This window comes from Urocampus carinirostris, chromosome 5 (genome assembly GCF_059441175.1).
Source record: "Urocampus carinirostris isolate Australia breed hairy pipefish chromosome 5, RoL_Ucar_1.0, whole genome shotgun sequence".
Lineage (NCBI taxonomy): Eukaryota > Metazoa > Chordata > Actinopteri > Syngnathiformes > Syngnathidae > Urocampus > Urocampus carinirostris.
In genome coordinates, this window is record NC_142353.1 from 33,524,907 (window position 1) to 33,549,667 (window position 24,761).

The 24,761-nt window shown below is 36.7% G+C and overlaps 1 protein-coding gene across 3 annotated transcripts in view; it reads right to left on the minus strand.

Annotated features, from left to right (window-relative positions):
• Positions 1–725: 725 nt before the first annotated feature.
• The window catches only part of mlxip (MLX interacting protein), a 33,410-nt gene continuing 9,374 nt past the window's right edge, over positions 726–24,761 (minus strand). Inside the window, exons 6-17 of one of the 3 annotated variants that reach the window (XM_088336502.1) lie at positions 22,542–22,683; positions 21,443–21,526; positions 20,975–21,069; positions 19,448–19,916; positions 19,308–19,375; positions 17,828–17,939; positions 17,656–17,750; positions 16,562–16,666; positions 13,328–13,455; positions 13,116–13,239; positions 8,504–8,633; positions 726–4,667 (exon numbers count right to left, since the gene is read on the minus strand). In XM_088336502.1, coding sequence (XP_088192628.1) covers positions 4,540–4,667; positions 8,504–8,633; positions 13,116–13,239; positions 13,328–13,455; positions 16,562–16,666; positions 17,656–17,750; positions 17,828–17,939; positions 19,308–19,375; positions 19,448–19,916; positions 20,975–21,069; positions 21,443–21,526; positions 22,542–22,683 — 1,680 coding nt within the window. In that variant the 3' untranslated portion in view covers positions 726–4,539. Of the gene's footprint in view, positions 4,668–8,503; positions 8,634–13,115; positions 13,240–13,327; positions 13,456–13,492; positions 15,099–15,411; positions 15,534–16,561; positions 16,667–17,655; positions 17,751–17,827; positions 17,940–19,307; positions 19,376–19,447; positions 19,917–20,974; positions 21,070–21,442; positions 21,527–22,541; positions 22,753–24,761 lie in introns of those variants that run through there. The other 2 variants (XM_088336501.1, XR_015850544.1) reach the window with 2 other exon arrangements.

Here is a 24,761-nt window from a genome sequence, read left to right on the forward strand (position 1 = left end):
GGTAGTAAGAAGCAAATGCTTATATTACCTACCCCCACCAAATATACCAATGATATAACAATTGTATTGATTTCAACAATAACAGTTATAAGAATATCAACAATGACACAAAGTGAACTAGACGCACTATTCCCAATCTCCCGCACCACTCATACCCCATTTTCTTCAGCTCTGTATTCCGCCAGTAATGTTTTTTTGTATTTAAATTTGAACAAGTGAATAGTTGGACACCGTTTGATCTCGTCTTGTAAATTGTTCCAGTTTGTCTCCACACACAGACATACACATACTTTACCTGGTGGTTTTCACCTTTGGGATTATGAATTCACTACAGCCCCTTAAATCATAATTTCCCTCTTTCCGAATGAATAATTTATAGATGTTTTCTGGAACTATGTTTTTGTTGACCTTAAATAGCAGTTATACAGTGAAAAATTTGACTAAATCATCTAATTTAAATAATTTGGACTGCAGGAATAAAATATTAGTATGGTCTCGATATCCTACCCTGTGTATGGTTCTAATTGCACGTTTTTGGAGGATAAAAAGTGGCAATTAATTCTTAGAATATATTTTTAGCCTTAAGTTTAAAGCCTAAAATTTGGCAAAAAGACTAAAGTTTCTTGGGGGTGTAATACTGACGCTAGGCACTGTATCTTTAAAATACATATAAATAATTGTTTGAAATGTGTTGCAGAAATGAGCTTCAAAATGAAAAAACTAAATTCAACGATTTGTGAACTATCACTTTAAGAGTTGACTTTTTTACTAAAAGAACACACACAAATAACACTTTTAACAGCAATACATTGGTCAAAACACAAGGCGTCAATGTGATTTAGCATTCATGACATCATATAGATTTTTTATGTAACGAGTCAAGCATCCATTTGCTTATGTTAAAGGCATGTTGTCGCACGAAGACAATCAGGAAGTCTGAGGGGGAAATCTTTTTCTCGACGGAAGAAGAGAAGTGGAGAAAAGACAAAAAAAAGGGGCGAGAAAAAAGGGGGTGTGCACATGCGTCCTTGGCGTTTGAGTGGAAAACGAAGGCCCTGTGTAACAGTCGACTTGTGTAACAATATCACGGCATTGCAGAACACGTTTAGAGTCATGGCAATTAAGCAAAAAACAAGTCATCGCTAAACAAATTGATTGAGTCGTTGAACCTGAGGTTGGAATCGGGACAATGAAACCTTCACAATGAATTTTGTCATCCAAAAGATTTGCAATGTCATACTTGACATCGCATTTTGTTAGCCATGAGTTTAGAAACAAAATACAGCAATCTGATGGAGCGAAACAACGTTATTGAAGAGGGTAAAACAAAAAAAGAAGTGATTCATTTAGGAAAACGAAATATGACAATGTACAGAACCCTGAGATAAGGCGTCACCGGCTTGCAACGTTTTCACTTTACAGTGTGGAATAAGATGTTTTGCCGCGCTTTTATACTGTATTTCTCCCACAACGTATAAAATTAAAACTATGCGGTGTATCGTTATCAAGGCTAGGCTCACACTAGAGGTAAGCTCGGGTCGGCACGCGGGTGTATAAAACTCCAAACCAGCCGAAACTCGACAATTTAACTTGATATGAGCGACCGAGGCCGACAATATTTCGAATTTTCACGTTTAATTTGTGGGGTGATTTTGGCCGTCTCCGACAACGAAAACCCCGGGGCTGAAGTGCTCAGCATGCACTCTACCCTGACCACCTCGGAAGGGTGATTTTTGCGGTTTCCGACAACGATCGGCTTGTCCCCCACTATAAGGCCTATTTTACTTTCCGATCTTCAAATAAAAACAGATTAATGTCGTATCCTGGTGGTCTACTGTATTTTGCCATCAAAAACTTTTGTTAAAGAAAACCTGGTTTTGTAATAGAAATAGAAATAAAACTCATGAAAATACCAGTATTTATTTTTATCTATACAAAGCGAGACGCGACCGTGCATTTCACCATCAAAATGAATCTTTGGTAATCAAAAGTTAGATGACACAAGAAAAAAATTAAATTTTTGGTTTAGTCAACTGAAAATTTGTTCAGGCACAAGTATCACATTACTATTTGCAACCAAAAAAACAGAATCTGATATTTCAGGCAACACTACAAAAAATTAAGTATTAAGTTTTTCCTCTTTTAAGATATTTTAGAGAATAAGAAAATAAGCAAAATTGCCTGGTCAAAGAGAATGTAGATTTAGCTTTTTTGAGAAATATTTTATAGAAAATAAATATTATACCATATTTTTTACCCCATTGGCAAAACATTTTGAGTATATGAATTTTTGTTTTTAGTTATTTTTCCTTGAAAAAAATGGTCAAAATATGATTTTTTTCCCCCTGATCTAGCTGAAGGTAGATTATTTTGCCCCTTTAAATATTATAGGAATGAATATTTTGTAACTCAAAATGCAGGAAATTGGGAAAACTTTGCTTATTTTAAGTATAACCTCTTATTATAGTAGGGAAATAATTGAAATAGCTTCAATCTAAGCCAATACATTTAAAAACAAGCACACTTTTTATTGGCATAAGATTTATTTTTTCAGGTTTTGAGTTATTTTTCTTTGGACTACTTAAAAAGAGCACATTTTTCTGATATAGCAGATGGTGGATTTTTTTACTTTTATTTTTAAAAATGTACCGTGTGCTTGATAAAATAGATTTGCTTATTTTAAATGAGTTTCTTAATTTAGCAGAAATAAATTAAATGATCTTAAAGCGAGGACTATCATGTTCAAAAAAAAGCACAATTTTCTTTCATATTAGTAAGATTTTCATATTTTGTAGTGTGGTACGTCAAAGAATGAAAAATGGAGGTCTGAAAACATGACGCTGCGTTTTGTGACACGTTGACAATGTAATGTTTACCCGTTCACCAGCGATGCCCTGAGACTCAAACCACTGCACACAGAAAAACAAAAATAAAAGCGAGAAAATTCATCCATTAGGTAAACATGCAGAGCAGCGAAAAAGTATTTGCCTCTTTCTAAAACGTTTTTTGTACAATTTACAACTTTGAAAATTATTAAACAAGTATAGAGAGGCACGGAATACAACACTACTGTAATCCCTCGCTACTTTGAGGCCTTCGTTCATCGCGGGTTGAAAATTATTCTGCTATCTATTCTTCCCTATCGCTTATTGCTGCAAGCTGGCAATGGCAAGGCGCATTTCTGTGGGGCCTGGCGGCTCTTTTTATGCCGTTCTGTACACCGAAAGTGAACTGCACTCGTGCATTTGTGATCTATTATCGCTGATCGCATATTGCTGCGAACAGGGGCTGGTAGAGCACATTATTGTTGGGATTAGTGGTCCTTTTTTGCTGTTCTATTCACCAAAAGTTAAATAAACTTGTGCAGTTGTAATCCAGGAAGCGCATTTTTGATGGGTTTGGTGGTTCCTTTTGCTGTCATGTCCGCACCTTTTTGGTCTAATGGCTCTTTTGCTGCCATTATTGTATTTCCGCCTAAATTTAACTTGTGCAGCCACGATCAATTATCCCAAATTCCACATTGTTGTGAGCTAGGCCTGTCGGAAGGCACTTTTTTTGAGAGGCGGTCCGTCCTGGCCCGCCTGAAATAAAAATGCACCATTATGGTTTCGATCCATTATCCCCAGTCGACTACTGTTGAGAGCTGCGGCCAAGTGGGCAAATTTGTGTCATGCGTGACAGCTCTTCTTGTACCCATTAATCATAATAAACGAAGGATTACAGTACACCGGTTTTATTATTATTATTATATTCTTAAAAAACAAGCAAGCAATGCAAAGAGAAAACATTTCATAAGCAGGCAAATACTTTTTGTTAGCATCTCATTAAAAGAAAGGTAAACAATCAAAGTTTTTTCTTTTGTTACTCTTCAGTGAAGCTCCCTATGAGGGCTGTACTTCTTAGCCCTCCACAAATTGTCCAGGGAAGGAAAACTTGAAGGACAGCAACGGTGTGAAAAGAAAAAGCTGCATTCTGGCATCAAGCCAGACGGGAATAAAAATAATCTCATTTTTGACATTGTTCATCATGACTCACGGCAACTTGTTGTTTTCCGTTTCATTCACTCAAATACATTTTTTTACCCCCAAAACATCTTTGTGCCAAAGATGACAATGGAAAGCCACAAGGCTTTATTTTTGTGGGCAAGCGCACGTGCACACAACCTAAAAACTGGTGCATCTTCTTTATTGTGCTGAGTCTAGTTTACCGTGTTTGGGAAGTTTAGAAAACAGTGCCGCACGTTGTGAAAACACAGAATCAAAACATCGAGGGCGCATCAGAAAGAAAGAAGACAGGGAATTGAACTTGGTGAAACCAAGCCTAAGTTGTGATGCAGGTCATTTCAATTGTTTGTCAACTCCTGCCCTGATTGCGCTGAAAGGACTTAGCCTCTTGTATTTGGTGGTAGAAAAGATGGTTTCCATATGCGCCAGGCCCCCAAAAAACAAAAACTCCACCAAGTTGGAGTTCGGAACAAAAAATGGGGGGTCCAGGTAGAGGAAGACTAATTGAGGAAGATAATGATGATCATCATGACGATCAGCTGACCTGAGAATGAGGCGTCACATCAGCGTACCTCAGGGCCTGGATGGCTTCTTCGGGCAATCGTGAAGGGTCGCTGAGGATGGACGTGCTGGTGCTCAGATGGCAAAGGCTGCTGCTCACCACTGAAGAAAAACAAACACACATTTCACTTATTACACAGAAACATATTACACATATGAACACTGTAACTGCACGGTAATAGCATATAGTTTGTAAGGGAACTTTGTTCAGTGCGGAAAACAGACTGGGAGATACACAAAAACATACATATCAGAATCCTACTTACTATTTCATGTTTACCCCTACGCCAATACAAAGCAAGGAAAACAAAATCAGGATGCAGATGGTCTTTCTAGACGCCCACCCAACCACATGACTTGATATTCTAAAAAGAATTAAAGTGTATGCAGTGATTCACAGACACTTCATTGATGTAAATAACTAAAACTTAACCAATGAGACCACAATTAAATTGAAAATAACCCTACAACCAATACTTTAGTCTTATGCCTTGCTTATATGAACATTCCACCTGTTTATGACATGAGAAACTTTAACCTCTACATTACTAGTAACAATGCTAAGGTAGTAACAGGATTACTTTCAGTTGAACTTTTGTATTTAAAATCTGAAAATTATAAGTAAAACTCTGGTATTGAAACGAATTTAAAAAAGTAGAAATATACCTCTGCAGAAAACCATTTTTTTTGCAGCCTGATTTGTTTCATACCACCTCTATGCCATCCAAACCTAGCACACTACTTGGTGTCGGTTGGTTTTTTTCAAGCTGGGCACAACTTTTTTAGAACAAAGTTCACCGACTTAAGGTTACCAGTTTTAAATTAATTTTTAAAATACTACATAGTTTAATTTTTTAAGTTGGTATGTTTTTATAATGTTAGTACCAGGTTGTAATTATTCGAAGTAGGGTTAAAATAGTCCAAAATAGTTGCCAGAAAAGAAAAAAAGAAAAAAGTAAAACAAAAAAAAGCTAAGTCTATAAATTTATCAAAAATTACGGGGAAAAATAGGGCCCATCAGCTTTTTTTTCCTTGCATTCGAACAAAAGGGATGCAAAAGTATTGCAAATGAATTCTGTTGTTTTGATGCCACTTGGCCTCTTTATAAGTCTCTTCTCATCTCATTAGCTGCACCGCTTATCCTCAGTAGGGTCGTGGGGGTGCTGGAGCCCATCCCAGCAATCATCGGGCAGTGGGCAGGGGACACCCTGAACTGGTTGCCAGATAGTCACAGGGCACACAGGGACAGACAACTCGCTCGCTCATTCACCTAGGGACAATTTGGACCGGCCAATCCACCTGAAATGCATGCCTTTATAAGTGTTATAAGTGTTTTTTGTAAAGCATAAATGTGCACCGCAAAATTTATGTAGATGTCATGTCAAGTCAACTCTATTTGTTAAGCCCTTAATCACAACAAGTCTTAAGAGCTGCGCAGACCAATGACTAACACAAATTGGATCCCTTTACCACACGGGTCTTAGGGGCACCATTTCCTGTGGTGTGTCTTTGGCAAGTATAGCTGGTGGAGCCAATCCCTCTCCAGGCCAAGACTAGAGACTATTATTACACCATCCCCAGATCTAAAACCTACATGAGGGCAAGAAAAAATGGCTCGAATTTTCTCTATTTGCAATTTTTTGGAATCATGTTTTTATTTATTTATCAAAATATTTATCGAGAGTTAAGAAGAAAAAAAAAACTTTTTTGACGCATATTAACAAATACAGTATTTTAAAAGAGCATAATATAATACTTTACCTCAATCCTGATTGCTTTTAGATCTATTTGATTAAATGATCTATTAATAAAAAAATATTAATTTAATATGACATGTGGCTGTCAAGGGATTTTTTTTCCCGATTTAGTGATCTGTCACTTGATAATCTGAAAGAGGTGGCGAGTACGGCTAAACAGACTACTTGCCTGATTTAAGGTCTTTTTGGGGACCTTCAGTTCTAAATATTATAAACATATCACTCTCTTCGGGTGTTGTTCCAGCGGCTTTTAAGTCTGCTTTTATTAAACTTACACTTAAACGACCCGACCTTGACCTAGAAAGCTTATGTAACCACAAACCTGTGTCAAACTAGTCTGTGGTCTGTGCAGCCCTTTCAGACTTGCTGTGATAAAGGGCTATCCAAATAAACATGACTTGACTGAATGTATATTTTTAGATGCATATAAGACAGAAAAAAAATGTATTGCCGAGACTGTATCAACAGATCCAAACAAATCTAATCAATTCATCTTTTTTTCTCTCAGCAAAACAACAAAAATTTCAGGCGAAAAGTAAACAAACAAAAAAAAAACCCTGAAAATACTTACCGTAGTTTAAAACACTTATCTACCCAACCTACAGAAACAATTCAACTAAATACAATAACAACACGTGGACAAAAAAGATGAGCTTGTCACTGACGTTGATTGGACTTGGCCTTGTGCCTTTCCAAATGACTTAACACATTTGACGTCTTGCCAAAAGCACGTCCTTGCTCACTGACGGCGCATTTTTTGTGTGCTTTTTTTTGTAAACTTTCCTCTCCTGAGGCACGCCTGACTTCTAAAAATAGCCAAAATCTATAATGATTTCTCCCCTCCCTCGAGCTAAAACGGGAAACAGCTTCTGTAGAAATCATTTGTCATTACAGAAAATGACACCTGCAAATGCAAATAGGTAAAGAAAATGCTAACTATCTTAAAATTTTGGAATCTATCTGTGAAGCATGGAAATTGCTTTTGATAAGAAGTCAAATGCGGCAGTTTTCTCACGCTTTTTGTTCAGGTACACGGTGACCGCAAAAACATTTTTGTGGCTCTGGGGCACGTACAGAACGTGGGCAGTCACCCACATGCGGCTGAATTTCTGCCAGCGTAAACATTGGCGAGTCTTAGCCACATTCAATGTCATCATTATCTTTAATTGATTTAATGATAATTGTTTGAGAATAGCTTTAAACATACGTGTAATAGTTTCTTTAAATAATCTATCCTAAACAAACAAAAAGGATTATTTATTGTGAATTAGATTGCGATTTAGGGTTGGCTATTTGGCAAAAATGCCTTCCTTTAATCCGCATCATTTTTTGGGAGACAAATGTGCACATATAACGTTCATTTTAAAATTAAAATATGGTTTTAATTTGGAGGTGCTAATATATGTATAGGTAAACATGTTGCATAGAATGAGAATAGCCTAACAAATTGATTTTTTTTCAAAGAAAGAATTCAGTTTTTTTTTTTTTTAGAAAAGTATTTTGAAAAACTGGAAAAATATGTTAAAAAAAAAAAGAAAAGAAAAATACAAAAGCAGATTCCACCAAAAAAGACAAAAGATTTTGGAAGAAAACATGAAAGAGATCTGGAAAAGGGGAAAATCCAACAGATTTGTTTTTGAAAAAGTAAAAAAATTAAAAAAAACAACAACAACAACAAAAAAACAGTACAAAATGACCCAAAAAAGACAATATTTCAAAAAAAAAAACCAAACAAACAAAATACATTTTGAAAAACAGAAAAAAAGTTAAGTTACAAAAAGTAAAAATAATAATTAAAAGAAATAATTTAAAAAATATATTGTAGGAAAATGAAAATGTATTTTTTGTAAAACAGAAAAACATTTTCTTTGAAAAACGGAAAAAAAGTATTTCCCCAAAAAACAATAATTGAAAAAACAATAACAATACAATTCGAAAACCTGATTTTTTTTTTTTAACAAACCGAAAATTTTTTGGGGGGGAAGAGGACCAAAAAAATATTCAGAAAAACTGAAAAAAATAAAAAAGTAGTAAAATTTTCTAAAAACAAAACATGAACCAAAGCATATAATAAACAAATTCAGACGATACTAGAAAAAAATAAGCCAACTTATTTTTCTTTCTGCGCGGCCTGGTACCGGATGACCTTAGACCCGGTGGTTTTCGACCACTGTGACTTACTGGGCCTTAGGGCCACCAGGGAGCAGTGGCGTTCCAACCACTCCAGTGTGGTCTTGCAGAGCTCGGTCCCACTGGAGGTGGACACCATCTTGTTGAAAGATTCGAAGAGGGGCTTTATGATGACACTGAACTGGAGGTCGAGTGATGTCAAGGCTGGTTTCGGCTAAAAGCGGCTCTCTATAATCCCTCAACGTTCCTGTACGATTGGCCCAAAATCCCAATCCAAGAAGTACCTCAAGTCAATTGAATGCTATTCTTGAACCTTTTGGTGAATATGGACAGTTTTGGTTTATTTTGAAAGGTAAGACTATGACGTTTTGTCCCAAACAAAATCACCAAGTGCTACCAACATTGAGTAATCTGAGAGTATAACACACAGAAATAAAAGGTGTTATTCTCGCCTGATTTTTTTTTCGATTCAAATGCCTGCAGATGAGTGTAGCATGGGCCTCTTAGCTGGAAAACAAGAGAAACAATAGCTTGAAGCATTACCTGGCACCCTGTCAAATTTGATCACAATGCGAAAAACTAAACATTGTATTTTACACCTTTTTCTAAGAGTAGGTCTAGGCGTTTCCAAAAGCAGCCATTTGGTGACAAGTTTATAGCTATAAAAACTATGCAACTGTGCATTTTACTTTGCCCAATTTTTGAAAGAATTTTAAAAATGATTGATTTCTCTTTCCAGAAGTCAATCAATGATTGTGAATAATTAAATAAAATATTTAAAAGCATGTACTCTTTGCATTAACATAAAAATGTTTTTATTGTTTGCTTTATTTTAAAAACTATTTTAAAGCTTTTGCCGCAGCTCATCAGTAAGTATGAAGTAACTGTAAATTATTAAAGTATGAAAAATCAAAATTTTACAGTATGAAAAATCAATCAAAATTAGACAACAAGCTGTTTTTCTCACCAGTTTTCTTGGAAACAAGTATTTTCAAAAAAAACTTGTTTAATGTTGTTAACTACACGACCTTTTTTAATGAAAGATGAGGGTTAAAGCTTTGTTTTGATATGTCCAATGGTTATATAGTTACATAACAATATTTTCTGTAGGCCGTCAAAAATAAGTCAAAATGGCAAAAATTAGCTGGCATTTGCTCTTCCCATTTGAGAGAAACCCCTGGCATTGTGTGTGTTCCATTTTTTTTTTAACATATCAAAATTTTTATTGCACACTCGACAGTCTTCCAACTTCAACTGCACATGCACACTTAATGTGCATGTGCATGTCTAAGTATCATTGTTTGAACAATTTTTCACGTTTTCAGACCAAATGTTCTGATTTGATTACACATTTGGTATTTATAGATGAAATACTTGCTTGTCTTTTGTTCTATGTGTCAGGTTTACAGTAAACTAAGCAATGTTATTTCACAGTTCATTGATTGTAGACAATGGGAGAATGACTAGTGCTAAGAATAATTTTCAATGTGTTTTAATAGGCATGAGAGTGGTGGAACACCTCCCCAAAAAATAAATAATACGGAAGTTATTTGTCTTGCAGAATTCCACCTTTTGCACACCTCCATCCATCCATTATCTGCACCGTTTATCCTCAGTAGGGTCGCAGGGGTGCTGGAGCCCATCCCAGCCATCTTCGAGCAGTGGGCAGGGGACACCCTGAACTGGTTGCCAGCCAGTCGCAGGGCACACAGGGACAGACAATTCGCTCGCTCATTCACACCCAGGGACAATTTTGACCGGCCAATCAACCTGACATGCATGTTTTTGTAATGTGGGAGAAAACCAAAGTGCCCGGAGGAAACCCATGCATGCACGGGGAGAACATGCAAACTCCGCACAGAAAGGTTGGTAGCTGGATTTGAACCCATGACCTCAGAACTGTGCCGCACACGCGCTAACCACTGCACCGCCGTGCTATCTTTTGCACACCTGTCCAGTCTAAAATAGCTATTCTAGTTATTCTCCGGGGGGTACCTTATGTTTTAAATACATTTTGGAAAAGTATTAATTTTTTAATTAATTAAAAGCAACTCTAACTAAATTATGTAAGCATTTCAGGAGAATTAAACTACTGTACATAATATGAATTTTATATTCAGATTTTCGATTTATTTTAAATATAACTCAGTTTATTCTGACTACTAGGAAGGATGCATGATGAAGATTTTAATTTTACACATACACTGCACCCCCACATTCTATATTTAGATAATTCTATATTTAGATAACTTATAGTATTATTGTTCTTATATTACTGTATTTCAACTTGTTTTTTGCTCTTAAGTACTTAAAATTGATATAATGAGCTGATTTTGCCACTGGATGACAAGTTAACCAACAAAGTAAAAACAAGCAAAATTATTATTACTATTTTTCCATCCATCCATTATCTGCACCGCTTATCCTCAGTAGAGTCACAGGGGTGCTGGAGCCCATCCCAGCTATCTTCGGACACCCTGAACTGGTTGCCAGCCAATCGCAGGGCACACAGAGAAAGACAACTCATTCGCTCATTCACACCCAGGGACAATTTGGACCGGCCATTTAACCTAACATACATGTTTTTGGAATGTGGGAGGAAACCAGAGTGCCCGGAGGAAACCCACGCAAGCACAGGGGGAACATGCAAACCCCACACAGGCGGTTCGATCTCATGACCTCAGAACTGCGCCGCACACGCGCTAACCACTGCCCCGCCGTGCTGCCCTATAACAAAACATTTTATCTTGTAAAAAACGACATTTTACCTAAAGTTTCTTATTTTTATTTTCGACTTTTGGAGTAGACCTCTTTTAGTTATAAGTGTGTTTTTTACAGAGACAAAACAGTCTTAGAAAATCTGAATATTGTGAAAAGGGTCATTCGTTTTTGAAATGCAATCAAAAAATAAACAGTCATACATTTTGAATTCAATGCAAATCTTTAGAAATATTGCAAGCCTTTTATTATTTTAATATAGCCAATTCTGGCATACAACCTACTAGTATACTTTTACTTTCTAATATTTTGAAATGGGATATTTAAGTTTTCCTCATAATATCAAAACAATAAAAGAAATGCAATAGTTCAGCTGATTTGTCATTCATCCACTTTTCTTATTTGAATTACAAAAAATTAAGAACTTCAACACAAAATATCAAAATTTTTGTAACAGTCCTGTAATTTTATTAACAAAAAGCTAAAGGAATTTCACCATAGAAATCAAGTTTAATAAATTAGACAACATATATTTCTAAATGTTATGATTAAATTATAAAAAAAAACTTTGCACTAGTTAGTTGTATTGACTGAAATATTATTTTAAAAGCTGGTTTAGGGAGTAACGGAATACATTAAGGGCTATACAAATAAACATGACTTGACAGTTACAATTAAAATAAGGATTATTTTGCGGGATTACAATTTTAATCAAAACAATATTTCTTATATTGTGGCGATAGATGAATTGTGTTTATTATCATTTCAATTACTGACACGAGAGAAACAAAGAGATTAGGTTTACACAAAAAATGTACTGGCCATATCTGTTGCACAGACTGTATGGCTGGCCACCATATGCACCACTGCAAGTTTATCAGACAGTGTTGCAGGGTCACCTTTCTTTTTGTCTGTATTTTATTTCTTCTACACGAAGCACTCATTTTGTCTAATTGGGGCAAGCCTGCAGTTTCGTGAGTATTTTGGCACGTTTGCAACCAAGTGATACTTTAAGGAAGACTTGATGATTACCTTCTCTTCGTATTTTGCAGTTAACTGTTGTTCAGAATCCACTATTTAATCACTGTTATTGTTATGTTGTGAGAAAGTTTTACTTAGCATAGTAAATATGAATATTTTCAAGAAGTTTGGCATCCCCACTTAAAACAAGTAAATCTTAAAACTTGGACACAGAGACATCCCTAAGTTTGTGGGAAATCTAGAAAGAGATCACTGTGTTGAAAACAATATTGGGTTCTTAATGTCCTATGAATGTGAACTAAAACGGGATATTTTGTCTGCCATGCGAAAGAGAAAGTTGTATTTTTGCTTAATAAACTATATTAAATGGTTCATATTTAAGCACTTTTTTGTAAGACCACAATCAAATACATGACCTTGGTTTCCTTCAATTCTTTTTCAAGGTTACATTGCTCATGTATCTGAAACAAAGTTGAGTAATAGGATTTACATTACCGGTATTTTTATTTTGTCTTTTATTAGCACATTTGGTATTGTAGTAATCCAAAAGTAATCTAAAGTAATCAGGTTACAGTACTGCAATATTATGGTATTTCGGTTACGTAAGTGATTACATTTTTAAACAGGTATTTAGTAGCTGTATCGCATAACATTTTTAAAGTAAACCTCCCAATCCTGTTTAAAAGGAGTACATCTCTATAAACAAGGTTGACAATCATTAATCTACAACCAATCCCTACTAATTTCCAAGCTTTCAACTACTTTCAAATGAATCTAAAGAAGCTATTCTGCGGTGGCCGACACAAAAGCCAGCCAATGATATATAATCGTTCGTTCCACTGAAGGATTCTTTCCTACCGCAGTAAATTTCCCCCTCGCATGCAAAAGGAACATCTTAATTATGGACTGATGCAACCTGACTGGTACGCTCTCAGGCTGAAAACATCAGGCACAAAGAGGATACAATCCAGAACTTCCAGTCCTGCCGGGAACGCAGCTTGACGTACTCCGTGAACTTGTGCTGCATGTGGTCAAAGCGTTGTTGCGTGACCTGCGCCCCCGTAGCCGGCATCTGGTCGTGACAAAGGCTGCGGTTGACGGACAAAAATTAAAACTTGAGCCGTGACTGTCGGCGACAACAATTCAATGAGTTTGCGGTTTGAATAAACTGATTACTTAATAGAAGCTTTGAGGCTGGTGATCTCCTCTTGCAACCTTCTGATGTCTTCTTGCATTAACTCTCTTTCTTGTTTCAGCTTCTCAATGTATTCCACAGTTTTTTGCATTTTGACTGCAATAATGATCTGTGGAAAGCAAGTTCACAGTCACACTTATAACAAATGGAATAACCTTTGCCCTTTGAAGTCAATATAAACTAAAGATCAAGTAAAATGTTCTATTTGTTAAATGAAAGAACAAGAGAAGGATGTTTAGGCAATTTTGCATTCAATGTTTTCCTTGCTTATTCTTGGTTCAATTATTCTCAGGGTTCATACACCTTTTATGACCAAAACACTTTTTAAGGATTTTCAATGCAAATTTATCCAGTACTATTAAAAGATAAAAATCGGATGGGGTTCATCTATCTTGCAAAGCCACAAATCTAAGGAAAAAACTGGCTATTGATCATGTATTTTGCAAAGCCACAAACATATCTGCGATTTACAAATGCGATTTTTAACCTTGCGTGTGCAAGACATACGATTATTCGATTTTGAGCAAATAGTGAAGATATTTGTTTTTTAAACAAATTCCTCCCAAAATAGATGTCAGTAATATGCAGCTTAAATTTTTAGTTGCAGGAAGTTCTTCCCATTATAATTCACCACTGAGAAGTGCTTTTTTTGCATGGTTCATAATAAATGTCCATAATTAATTATTGCACTAATACACATTTCAAAGTGCCTTGTTGAGGTGTAGTTTGCACCAGTCCCGTAGGGGGGAAGACGCTTCATAGGATAATGTCATACAAAATGATGAGGTGCCGCTAATCACGTGGGAAGAAATGCAATGGCAAAGCCAAGCCACCAGAAAAAAGTGTCAACGTCATTTTAACTCTGTAATGACCATATATAGAAAATCACTTGCAAACATTTTTTAACCTTTCAGATATCCTTGTAGGAGACCTCTGACGCAGAAATGAAATAGTGTTTAAATAAATTGGGCATCATTAGGATTTGAGGTGAGTAAGATTTCTGTACCTGTGCTCACTTTGTCTTAACAAATATAAAGAACAACCAAGTGTTTATTTGCATGGTTGATTGCCTACTTGGCCCCATAACAGTATAATATATAACATGAATAGTAACCACACATTATATCACATTTTTTATGGATGAGTCATTTATTAGTCAAAAAAACAAATACAAAAGCAAAATGAAAAACTTATTTTAAGTATTAGTTCAGAAAACAGTTATTTTTCTTTGTGAGGTAAAGGCAAACATTGCATTTGCTACACTGCAGGCTGGTGTACCCTTTATCACAATGCCTGCCGCGTCCTTTATTTGTTTTCAGTGGGAAATGTGCCATTGGGTCCTTGTGGACATCTAATGGAGGTTGTCCACAAGGACCTAGGTTGTGCAAATGGCTTCTTGGATGGCTTCTTACTCCCATCACCGGAGGATGGGCATACTCTCTTTGTTATTTTGTTCACCTAATTAGAACAGAATCAGTTGATATACATAAAAAAAATACAAAATACAAAGATTCACAGTTTACTGATCCCTTAATCACTTGGGTTGTAGGGGCACCACTTCCTGTTCCTTTCATAAAGATACAAGTCAAAAATATTACAAACCAAAATATGTATTGAAATACTTCAAACAAAAAGGCATTCTCATGACTATCATCACTGTCTATTCCAATCTCAAAGTCACTGTAACCATCTTGAAGGGCAGAAATCACGTCCCGCATACTGAATTGATGACCTCACTCTGCTCGTGGCATTCTAAAACAGAAGCAGTAAAACATGAAGTTAACATACCAATGTATCAATCCTATTTGCATACCCTACATTCCAACAGTTGCATACATCTTCCCTACCTGAACTATTCAAATCGCAGCATTAGGGCATTCCACTCGTCTGGTCATTCCATTCTCTACTTCGAACATTTTGACTACCACAAAAGCTCAATGACGCCATATGGCAATATTTACATAATAGGCTAAAAATAACATTTGATGAATCTATTTGATGAAAACTAAATATATTCATGCACTAGACATTGTAATAATAACATTTTTTAAAGCTTTTCACTTACCTGAATATGAGAAATCTAGTCCAAAGATTCAAAGGCAAGTTGAGGTTCGGACGTTTTGCAAGGTTTGTGACTTCAGGGCCAGAGGGCTTGACTTATAAACGCAACCTTTGTCCAATGACAATCTGGGCAGGTACAACAGGATCCATTGAAAATGTAAACATGGTCTTTAGAAAAAAAACCCACTAGGAAATATTTGGGGGGGGTGGTAATTTTTATGTTGCCATATAGCAACGCAGGGCCCTATAGGGTTAAAGCAGACTTGTTGAGAAAATTGGCAACAATTTCAGGCATTTAAAAGCACTTCACCCAAAATTCAAGCACTTTTCAAACCTTGAAAACAATTTAAGATTTAAGCATTTGCAAAGATTTCAAGCACATGTACCAACCCTGCAGAATGACAAGAGAAGGATGTACAGTATAGGCAAATTTCTATTATATGTCCTCCTTGCTACCTTGTGGTTCAGTTATTGTGGATTGACCCTACAGCAGGTTATTAATCGTGAACTAGTTTAAGTAAACATAAGCCTAAAAGCTCCAAAACATTAAATCTATGTCAGCACCTCTGACTTCTTCTAGATTTTATGCACAAGAATTGGGAATCAGGTCTCAGTCATAGCCACACTAAAACTTTTACTCTTAAGTCAATGACAGTGTGTTTGGGTCACTGTCCACATGAAATAGACAGACTTCCTGTTAGAATATTTAAAATGTGTTGGCAGCCATGTTACTTTTGGTCTCTGTAGGCAGTTTTAATTTCTTTCTCTAATTCAGTGTCACCAACATGATGCCCACGGGCAAGTAGCCCAATAAGAACACCCGAATGCACTTGAGGACAGATGTTTTAGCGGTTAACCGAGCCCATTATAAACTTACTTCTAATAACATGGTAACATAATAACATAGTAACAGCATATTAATAACATGCCAAGTTAATTCAGAAATACATAACAAACTGGTAGCCTTTTCCGCTAATCTAGCTCCCAGCTTCCAAAAAGTTTGTGAGCCCCTGCTCTAGTTATTCTGGTGAACTGAACTGAAACAATGTGATAATGAGACCAGACCGAAATAGAACAAGGCTCATATCAATAAGGAAGAAAATGTGGCATTTAACAATCCATATACTGTAACCACAAATTGTAACTATACACACATTGGCTTGGGAGTTGAGGGTAGGAACCAGGCTGCAGAGCGTTTTGAAGCAGCTGTTGATATGTGATCGTCTCTTCTGCTCGGCAATGTGAGCTCTCCTCGGAATCTATAAACACACACAAAAGCAGTTTTCTGTTATGCATCAACGTTGAACTTATTGTGGATTTGTGAAAACTGTTAGTGTATTCCGTGGTGCCTGGGCATGCATGTAAACACATAATGTGAACTACCTGCTTTTCTAAAAATCTACAGGGTGCCAAAATGAAACAGAATAAGAACGTAAGGGTTTATCAGGAAAAAAATGGCAGGAAAATGCAAACATCTGAAATACAAATAAAAACAGAATATTTGGAGATTAGCAACATGTTTTAAAGGATGCGGGTTTATTTATTGTCTTGCTTAAGTGTGAAGGTTTATGAGGCCTATGATTAGTTTGCAACTAGTTTTGGGTGTACCCCACGTTTTGCTAAAGTTCGTTCACCCCCAGTGGGTATAAATAACTTTAAAATAAAACAGTAATAGACAAAAATCCCAACATGCAATAAATATTACAAAAAGCGGTCAAATATCTTTAAAGATTGAATAGTTTGAAAATCCCACAATTGCTAAATATGGTATACTAAACAAACATTAAAGTTTCAAATAATAATAATAATAAAAAGCCCATTTTGAGTGTTCCCTGACCAAACATTGTATTTTAAGAGTGATAGGGACTTGAAATGTTAGAGGAAGCGAACAAAGAAAAATTCCTGGTACGGTAACGGAATTTCACAATACCTAGACACATGTATAAATTTTAACACCTGACATTAACATTTTCCACTCTCATTCTTTGAAAAATGTTTGCAGCCCAACCAGTATTTTCCAAATCACGGTGAAGACGGGTGTAGATAAAATACTGAAAAGGATTTTCTAATGAGTGGTACAACTGAAATTACCTACAATTTCCTGATATAACAGAAGCTAAAGCTGTTTTTATTTAAAACAAATATTGGGGGAAACAAGAACACGTGATGCATCTAAAAGATTTAGATAAAATTCTATTCTGCCTCATTTGCTGGGGAAATAATAAATAGTGCATTCATTTTGTCATACCTGAGGATTTGTGCTGCTGCTGATCAGCGACTGCGGACTTGGAACTTGATCTAAAGAACAAGGGGACCCTTGTCCTGAGCTTGGTTGACCTGAAACTAAAGAAAGGATGGAAAAAGACAATGCAGGAAATGCTTATGTGATTGGGTATGACCAAGTCACTACAAACTCTCACCGACAACAGAGGGGGGCTCTTGGCTTCTGTGGCCAGAGGAAAACGACTTCTCCAAAGGGACAATGCACTGAGGAGGCTTCTGGGTTTTAGGTAGCACAGAGAATCCACTAGCCTAATGTGCAAGAAAAGACAGCAATTAAGCAGAGTGATCATGTGTACAACATTTATCCATGATTTACACAAAGATGTGAGTAACTGACACCACCCCAATGCTCAAATAGGATTTTAGCCACTCCAAAAATCAAGATCGAGCTAGCACAAGCTCACCACACAGATAGCTCACTGTAAACAAATGGAGATGAGATGTAGAATTGCAACATGTGGTTTGTCTGAGACACAAATAGTACTCCAGTCCCCAAATGATTGCATTCTATTAATTTATCACTAGATGGCACTAAATATGACACATTTTAGGTTTGAAAACCTCAGAAATCTCACTACTGTATTTTTATAGTACAATATTTAGCAAGTCTTAATCGGGTTACTGATCATTCTCAATGGATGAGCAAATCTCTGTTTGGACGGTTTGCTTGCATTAAAGTTATGCAGCGGCTAGCTAGTTAGATAAACAACCGGATGTTAAACGCTAATTACAGATTACTATAAATAAATGAAAAGCTTTTATTTTTTTCAAATCATTTTTTTAATCCATAATGCTACTAGGTAATTTTAAAAGGTTAATGCACTTTCCTCATGGCCAATATCAAACACATTTTAAGGACTTTGAAATAAAATTTTCTAGTTTCTCAAGTACCATTAAATAAGGAAATATATCTGCTATTTACATATAAGATTGTTTTTTCTTGCATGTGCATTTATCAAAACATATGATTTCTAGATCATGAGTAATTGTGCACAAAATATATTTGTGGATTTGAATCCAACGTGTGTAAATATTTTAGAGAAAAATCTCTCCCCTAACAGATGTTGGGAAAAATGACAGTTTCTTTCTATTAAACAATTGGAAATACAACCATAATTCTTTTTATATTGCCCATATTAAATGTTTATAAGTGATACGTAATCCTTGCACTAATACACATTTCATAGTGCTGTATTTAGTTGTAGCATGCATCTTTCCTCTTGGCCGTGACCTGTAGGGGCAATAGAGCTTGATAGGACAATGCCATACAAATCAATACCAGCTGCCGTTAATCGCGTGGGAACACAAATTACAATGGCAAAGTGAAGCCACCACAGAACAGTGTCAGCGTCATTTTTGGGCAGACTGGTTAAGAAATCTATCAATAATTTCAAGCATTTACAAGAACTTAGACCAAAATCCAAATACTTTTCAAGCATCTAAACAAACCCTGTGTGTAAGTGACTATATTAGTATAACATACTTAAGACAAATATTTTTTGATTCTGCATTTACAAATAACTTGTTCTGTTTTTACATGACTGGACAAAAAGTAAGCACTAATAAGTAGCACCCTCTACTCGCTCATACATTGTACGCAAGTAAACTTAGACATACCACGCCACAATGAGTGATCAGCACACCGGGAGATGAATTCACATCCGTTTTCATTGTTGGGATGACGCCTGAGACAGTGAGAAACTGCACTGAGTTGGATTTACAGTAGGACAATGAGATTTAAAACCTTGTATCCAGACCAGTGATGAAGAGCTGCTGGGGAGCAACCATGTTGGCTGGGGTAATCTTCTTCAAGTCTCGCTTTTTGTTGGCTTTATTCAGCTGGGGGTATCGAGGGCAGGCGAAGGTGTGAGGTAGTGCTGTTGGAACCACAGGGGTGGCGGGCAACAGCCGAACTATGGACGCACGTCGGGGTTGAGGCGGTTGGGTAGTTTGACAAGTGGAACCAGCGGCTGGCACGGAAGTGGGTGCAATTACAGCAGTATCGCCCAAGGCTGTTGTGAGGTCCAAAGTGCCGGTGACCAAAGGCTCCACCGGCCCAGGGAGGCACTGGGACACCAAAGAGTCTTGAGAGGGCACAGTGGCAGCGTTGTTAAGGTCTGGATACAGAGACAAGTAGTTGTCCGCAATGGTACTGGCGCAGGTTTCGTTGGTTATTGTAGATGGGATGTGGCCGTCCGCAAGTTCCATGGACGATAATAACTGGCCCTGGCAACATAACAAATGTTAAATTCTACATTTGACTTGTGATTGCTATAAACAAGCTCAGAATTCACCCCACAATTATCAATCAAACCTATTAAATACTCAAAATAAAATACACACCAAAAATTCATGCTGTGGCATAACATATGGGGAAATCAAAATTCCAAGTGTTTTTTTTTTTTTTTTTTCCCCCAGAAAATGTGGGTCTACTAGTGATTCTAACAATTCAAGCCCCGGTGCTGTGGAATGATCTGCGCTGTAACCTCATTTGAACTGATTAAATGCATGCTTAAGACAGTTATATTTTATAGTTTTTTTAATACAGTATTCATCGTGTAGAGGTTTTTTGTTTTTCCTTGCCTTCACATACAGTTCAGATCAGGGGATGTTGTAATGGTTGTCTGTGCAGCCCTTTAAGGCTGTTAGTGATTAAGGACTATATATATATATATATATATATATATATATATATATATATATATAATGATTTGAATTTAAATAGAGGTTATTGAGAGAAAAATCTTGCAATCAATATAATTACTTTCAAACAACAGATTTAAATAAATTATTAGGTAAAAACATATTTATTACGCTTACGCCCAAAGTGCAGTGTGCTGATCATTTAGTTGGGTTTCAGGCCACAAGGGGGCAGTAAAAGATTTGCTTTTTAAATATGGACTTATACAGGCGTGCATAATGAAAGAAATTAAGCCTATAACTATTCTAATCTTAGGATACTGAAGAGGCAATTGTGTTGAGGAACTTGGTATTTCATTAATAACATTACAGCAAGAAAGACCACCTAATCATAGCTAGTGTGCACACACCACATGTACGATTAAATACTGATTGATATCCATTTCAAATGATGCGACTAGGTAAATCGAGCTGCCGGTGGTGAGCCATTAAACGGTTTAGTACAATTACTATGTTACGTGGCTTGGTGTCTACTTGTAAAGGACAGAAAAAGAGGCATGAAAAAAGGCGGGGGCTATCTAAAGTCTTACATGTCCTGCTCGCGGTGGAGGTGGTGCGTTAAAGGGGCTGCGCTCCATGTTTACCTGAGATTGAGAGTTGCTGCTGGGCAGTGTGGTGACTGATGGTGCGGTGAGGGAAACGGGGAGGAGGTTGGGCGGACGGAAGCTGTGAAATAAGTCTGGAAACAACAGTCTATGTTAGCAAGTGGTTAGTAAAATAAAAATAAAAAATAAAAACAAATCATCATCTACTCTGGGTTACTAGGTTAAAGGTTAAACTAATGTCAAGAGGAGTTACGAGTGCATGATTCTTGTAAGAGTGCACAATTGGTGTGTGTTCGTGAGGGTGTGTGCAAACCTGCATTTATTCATACATTAGCAACACGCCATAGGACAACATAAGACCTTTTTCACATTTTCAATAGAGAACAGTGCTTTAATCCTTCTGATCTCTTTGGTTCTTTACTACACTGATGGGTGTAAACCATGAAGGCCGTTCCCTAAAAGAAAAGAGAGGTGAAAGCAAACAATTCGTCCTCTTTCAGCCACTACCTTGCAATGGATCAAAAGATAAGTCCAAGTTGGGCTGCAACTGCATGAGGCCCGGTTGGATCATGTCAGCATTCACCGCATGTGCTGTGAAAGGCAAAAAAATATTTTGTTAACATTGCGTTATTATGGTACCACAGCTAACAAAGTGACACCTAGGACCACCTTTGGAACCCTAATGGAGATTCAAGTCATGCTCAAAGCCAAATATGAAACACTTATAAAACCCTAAATGGGATTGGAAATTAAATTGGGAAAAAACTTTATTAATATCTTACTGACTTACAGCATGAATTAGGAGTCTGAAACTCTCATTTGTAGTTTGAGTCCAAGAAAAATTCAAATTCAGAGCAACATCAAATTATAAATGTTTTGTCGCGTTTACTTTGTGCATTCTAAAAACAGCTTTGATAAATAATTAACTACATTATTGGTTGGATCCCTTAACCACTAACATCGTAGGGGCACCATTTCCTATGTTGTGTCTTGGACAAGTATAGCCTGGTGGCGCCCATCCCTCTCGAGGCCAACAAATACATACATTAATTAAAAAAAAGAAAACGAGTAATTTCGTTTTTGAACCTCCCAAAATTGTGCCTTCTTTGGGTCGATGTTCGCATTTCCGTTATTTTGACAAATTGATGCTTACGACAATAAAAAATAATAACAAGTTTGTTTGAAACCCCCCAAAAAATGTTTGATCAAATTCACCAGAGTAATAACCCAATTTTTTGGTTTCCTTTTTAACCAAAGTGTTTTTGCAGTGTAAGCTTTAGTGGACTAATAGCATGCTTAACTCGTTTTGACCCAATTATAGGTAATTTTTTCATATTAAATATTTAGTGTTATAGGACAAAATAACCGAAAAAGTTTGATCAAATTCATAAGAGCAATAACCTAAGTGTTTTTTTACAGTGTGAATACATACAAACACACATGTACACATGACTAATATTTATAAGGTGACTAGTAAGTTCAGCGTTTAAAATTGCAGTCCAAATGTACATATCGTTTCATAGAACATTTAATGTAGGACTAATAAAAACGTTTTTCCTTGTTTTAACCTATTTAAGATAAATTCTTCAATTACAGTTTTACTTACTGTTTTCTTTGGGGACAGAAAAAGCCGTGGTCTGGTGCGACACCAAAGTGGAGAAAAGCGTGTCAGCCACCTCGGACATCAGCACCTCCATATCGAAGAGGCTCTCCAGCTCCATAGGCACAGGGGCCTCGCACTCTTCATCCTGATAAAAGCAAGCACGGAGCATGTCTGGAGCCACTTCCCCAAACAGCGCTAACTGCTCCTTGGGCCCCTTTAAGTGTTACAAATGCAAGCACCAAGCAAGTTAATTACATGAGCATGCAGGGTCCAGAGCCGCTAACAAGAGGAAGGGACAATTACATGCACACACGTGTACAAAAAAAAAAAACCCAAAAACAAATAGCGTACACATACCTGACTTTTTTAAATTCTTACATTTAGATGAACATCCATATCGGATTTGAGTTTTTATTTGTCTTCAAAACTACTTGAATTAGTAAACTTACGATGGGAACCTCATTCCTGATCTTACCTCGTTTGTCCGTGTATAACACGTTTTGTTTATTTATCTAGAAAGTAAATCAAGGATTTACCTATCCATCCATTATCTGCACCGCTTATCCTCAGTAGGGTTGCGGGGGTACTGGAGCCCATCCCAGCCATCTTCGGGCAGTGGGAAGGGGACACCCTGAACTGTTTACCAGCCAGTCGCAGGGCACACAGGGACAGACAACTCACTCGCTCATTCACACCTAGGGATAATTCTAACTGACCAATTAACCTGACATTCATGTTTCTAGAATGTGCCCGGGGGAACCCGCGCAAGCACGGGGAGAACATGCAAACTCCACACGGGATGTTTTGATCTCATGATCTCTGAGATGTGCGGCGGACGCGCTAACCACTCATCAACCGTGCTGCATATCAAGGATTCAGGATTACCGTATTTGTGCAGTGATCAATCAATCTAAAAATATCGCTGGTTATGATCGCAAAACATTGGATGTAATGGGAATCAAATTTGTGTCGCAGCGGGAGAGCACCAAATCCTAACCCCTAGACCACCAGTGATATAGATAACAAAAAAAAAGGCATTCGATTTTATTTAATTATGAATATAATTGTCTTCACAGTACCAGAGACAAATGTTGGAGAAATGAGAAAGTCCTCCTGAATTATATAGAAGAACGCAAAAGTGCATGACGAGAGAAACAAGTCTTTGGTGTATCTGCTAATGTGTCAGACTTTGAAGGACATCAAATTAATATAGTTCATTGTAAATTCTATGTTGGTATCGTGTTCATAGTTTACATGGTCAAATAATGATTTTAATCATGGCTGCACATATTCAACAAAATTGTTCACTTACAAAGCTTAGTTTGAGCTGAAAAAAAATTAAATAAAATTTTATGCTGATTTTTAATTAAAAATCGGGGGTGCCCGTTAACATAAGCGCGGGTTATACACGAATATCTACGGTATTTTTGTCGACGGGGAAAACAAAACCGCTCAAGTCTGTAAATTGACCTGAAATTCTAAAGCAGTCAGTCCTAATCCTGCTTTGAATCACTATTACTCCTAAAAAAAGAAACGGAATAAACAGTCATAATCATTTAACAAACATTGTATATTATATATATATACATATATATATATATACATATATATAAAGTCTCTCCTGATTGTGTTGATGTAGTTGTATTTAACGACACAAAAATACATAACCAGATGAAAAAAGGCATTTAAAAGTTATTGGTCTGAATTGTTAGTTGAACAGGGGTGTGTGTGCTTTAAATAGCCAGTGTAAAGCAGAATATAACAAGTGAAAAATAATTTCTTTTGTGAGTGAGAAAGTAAACAAAATTACCTGTTTGGATGATTTAAACCTAGGGGGAGTGCCCTTTTACAGGGCAGATATAATACTTAAAACTTGGCTACAAAAAATAATAACATAGTAACGATCTAGTAAAAACATATTTAAGTTGTTATAAGTTGTTATTTAAGACAGTGTTCCTAAACTGGTGGGTCGGGACCCAAAAGTGAATTGTGGGCCTGTTTTCAGTGGGAGAACAAAAAGTCCTTAACAGGAGATTGTTATAATTCCCTGCAAATATGAGTTGACGCTCGCTATTTCACACCAAAGTAAACGACCAGGGAAGTTTGTTTACACATGTTGAGCATACTGTAGTCTGTTTATAATGGGTAATGGGAACCCCCCCCCCAAATATCAGAAACTCTACCAAGTAGCCTTCCCTCCCCCCATTTAAACATTCCCACGCT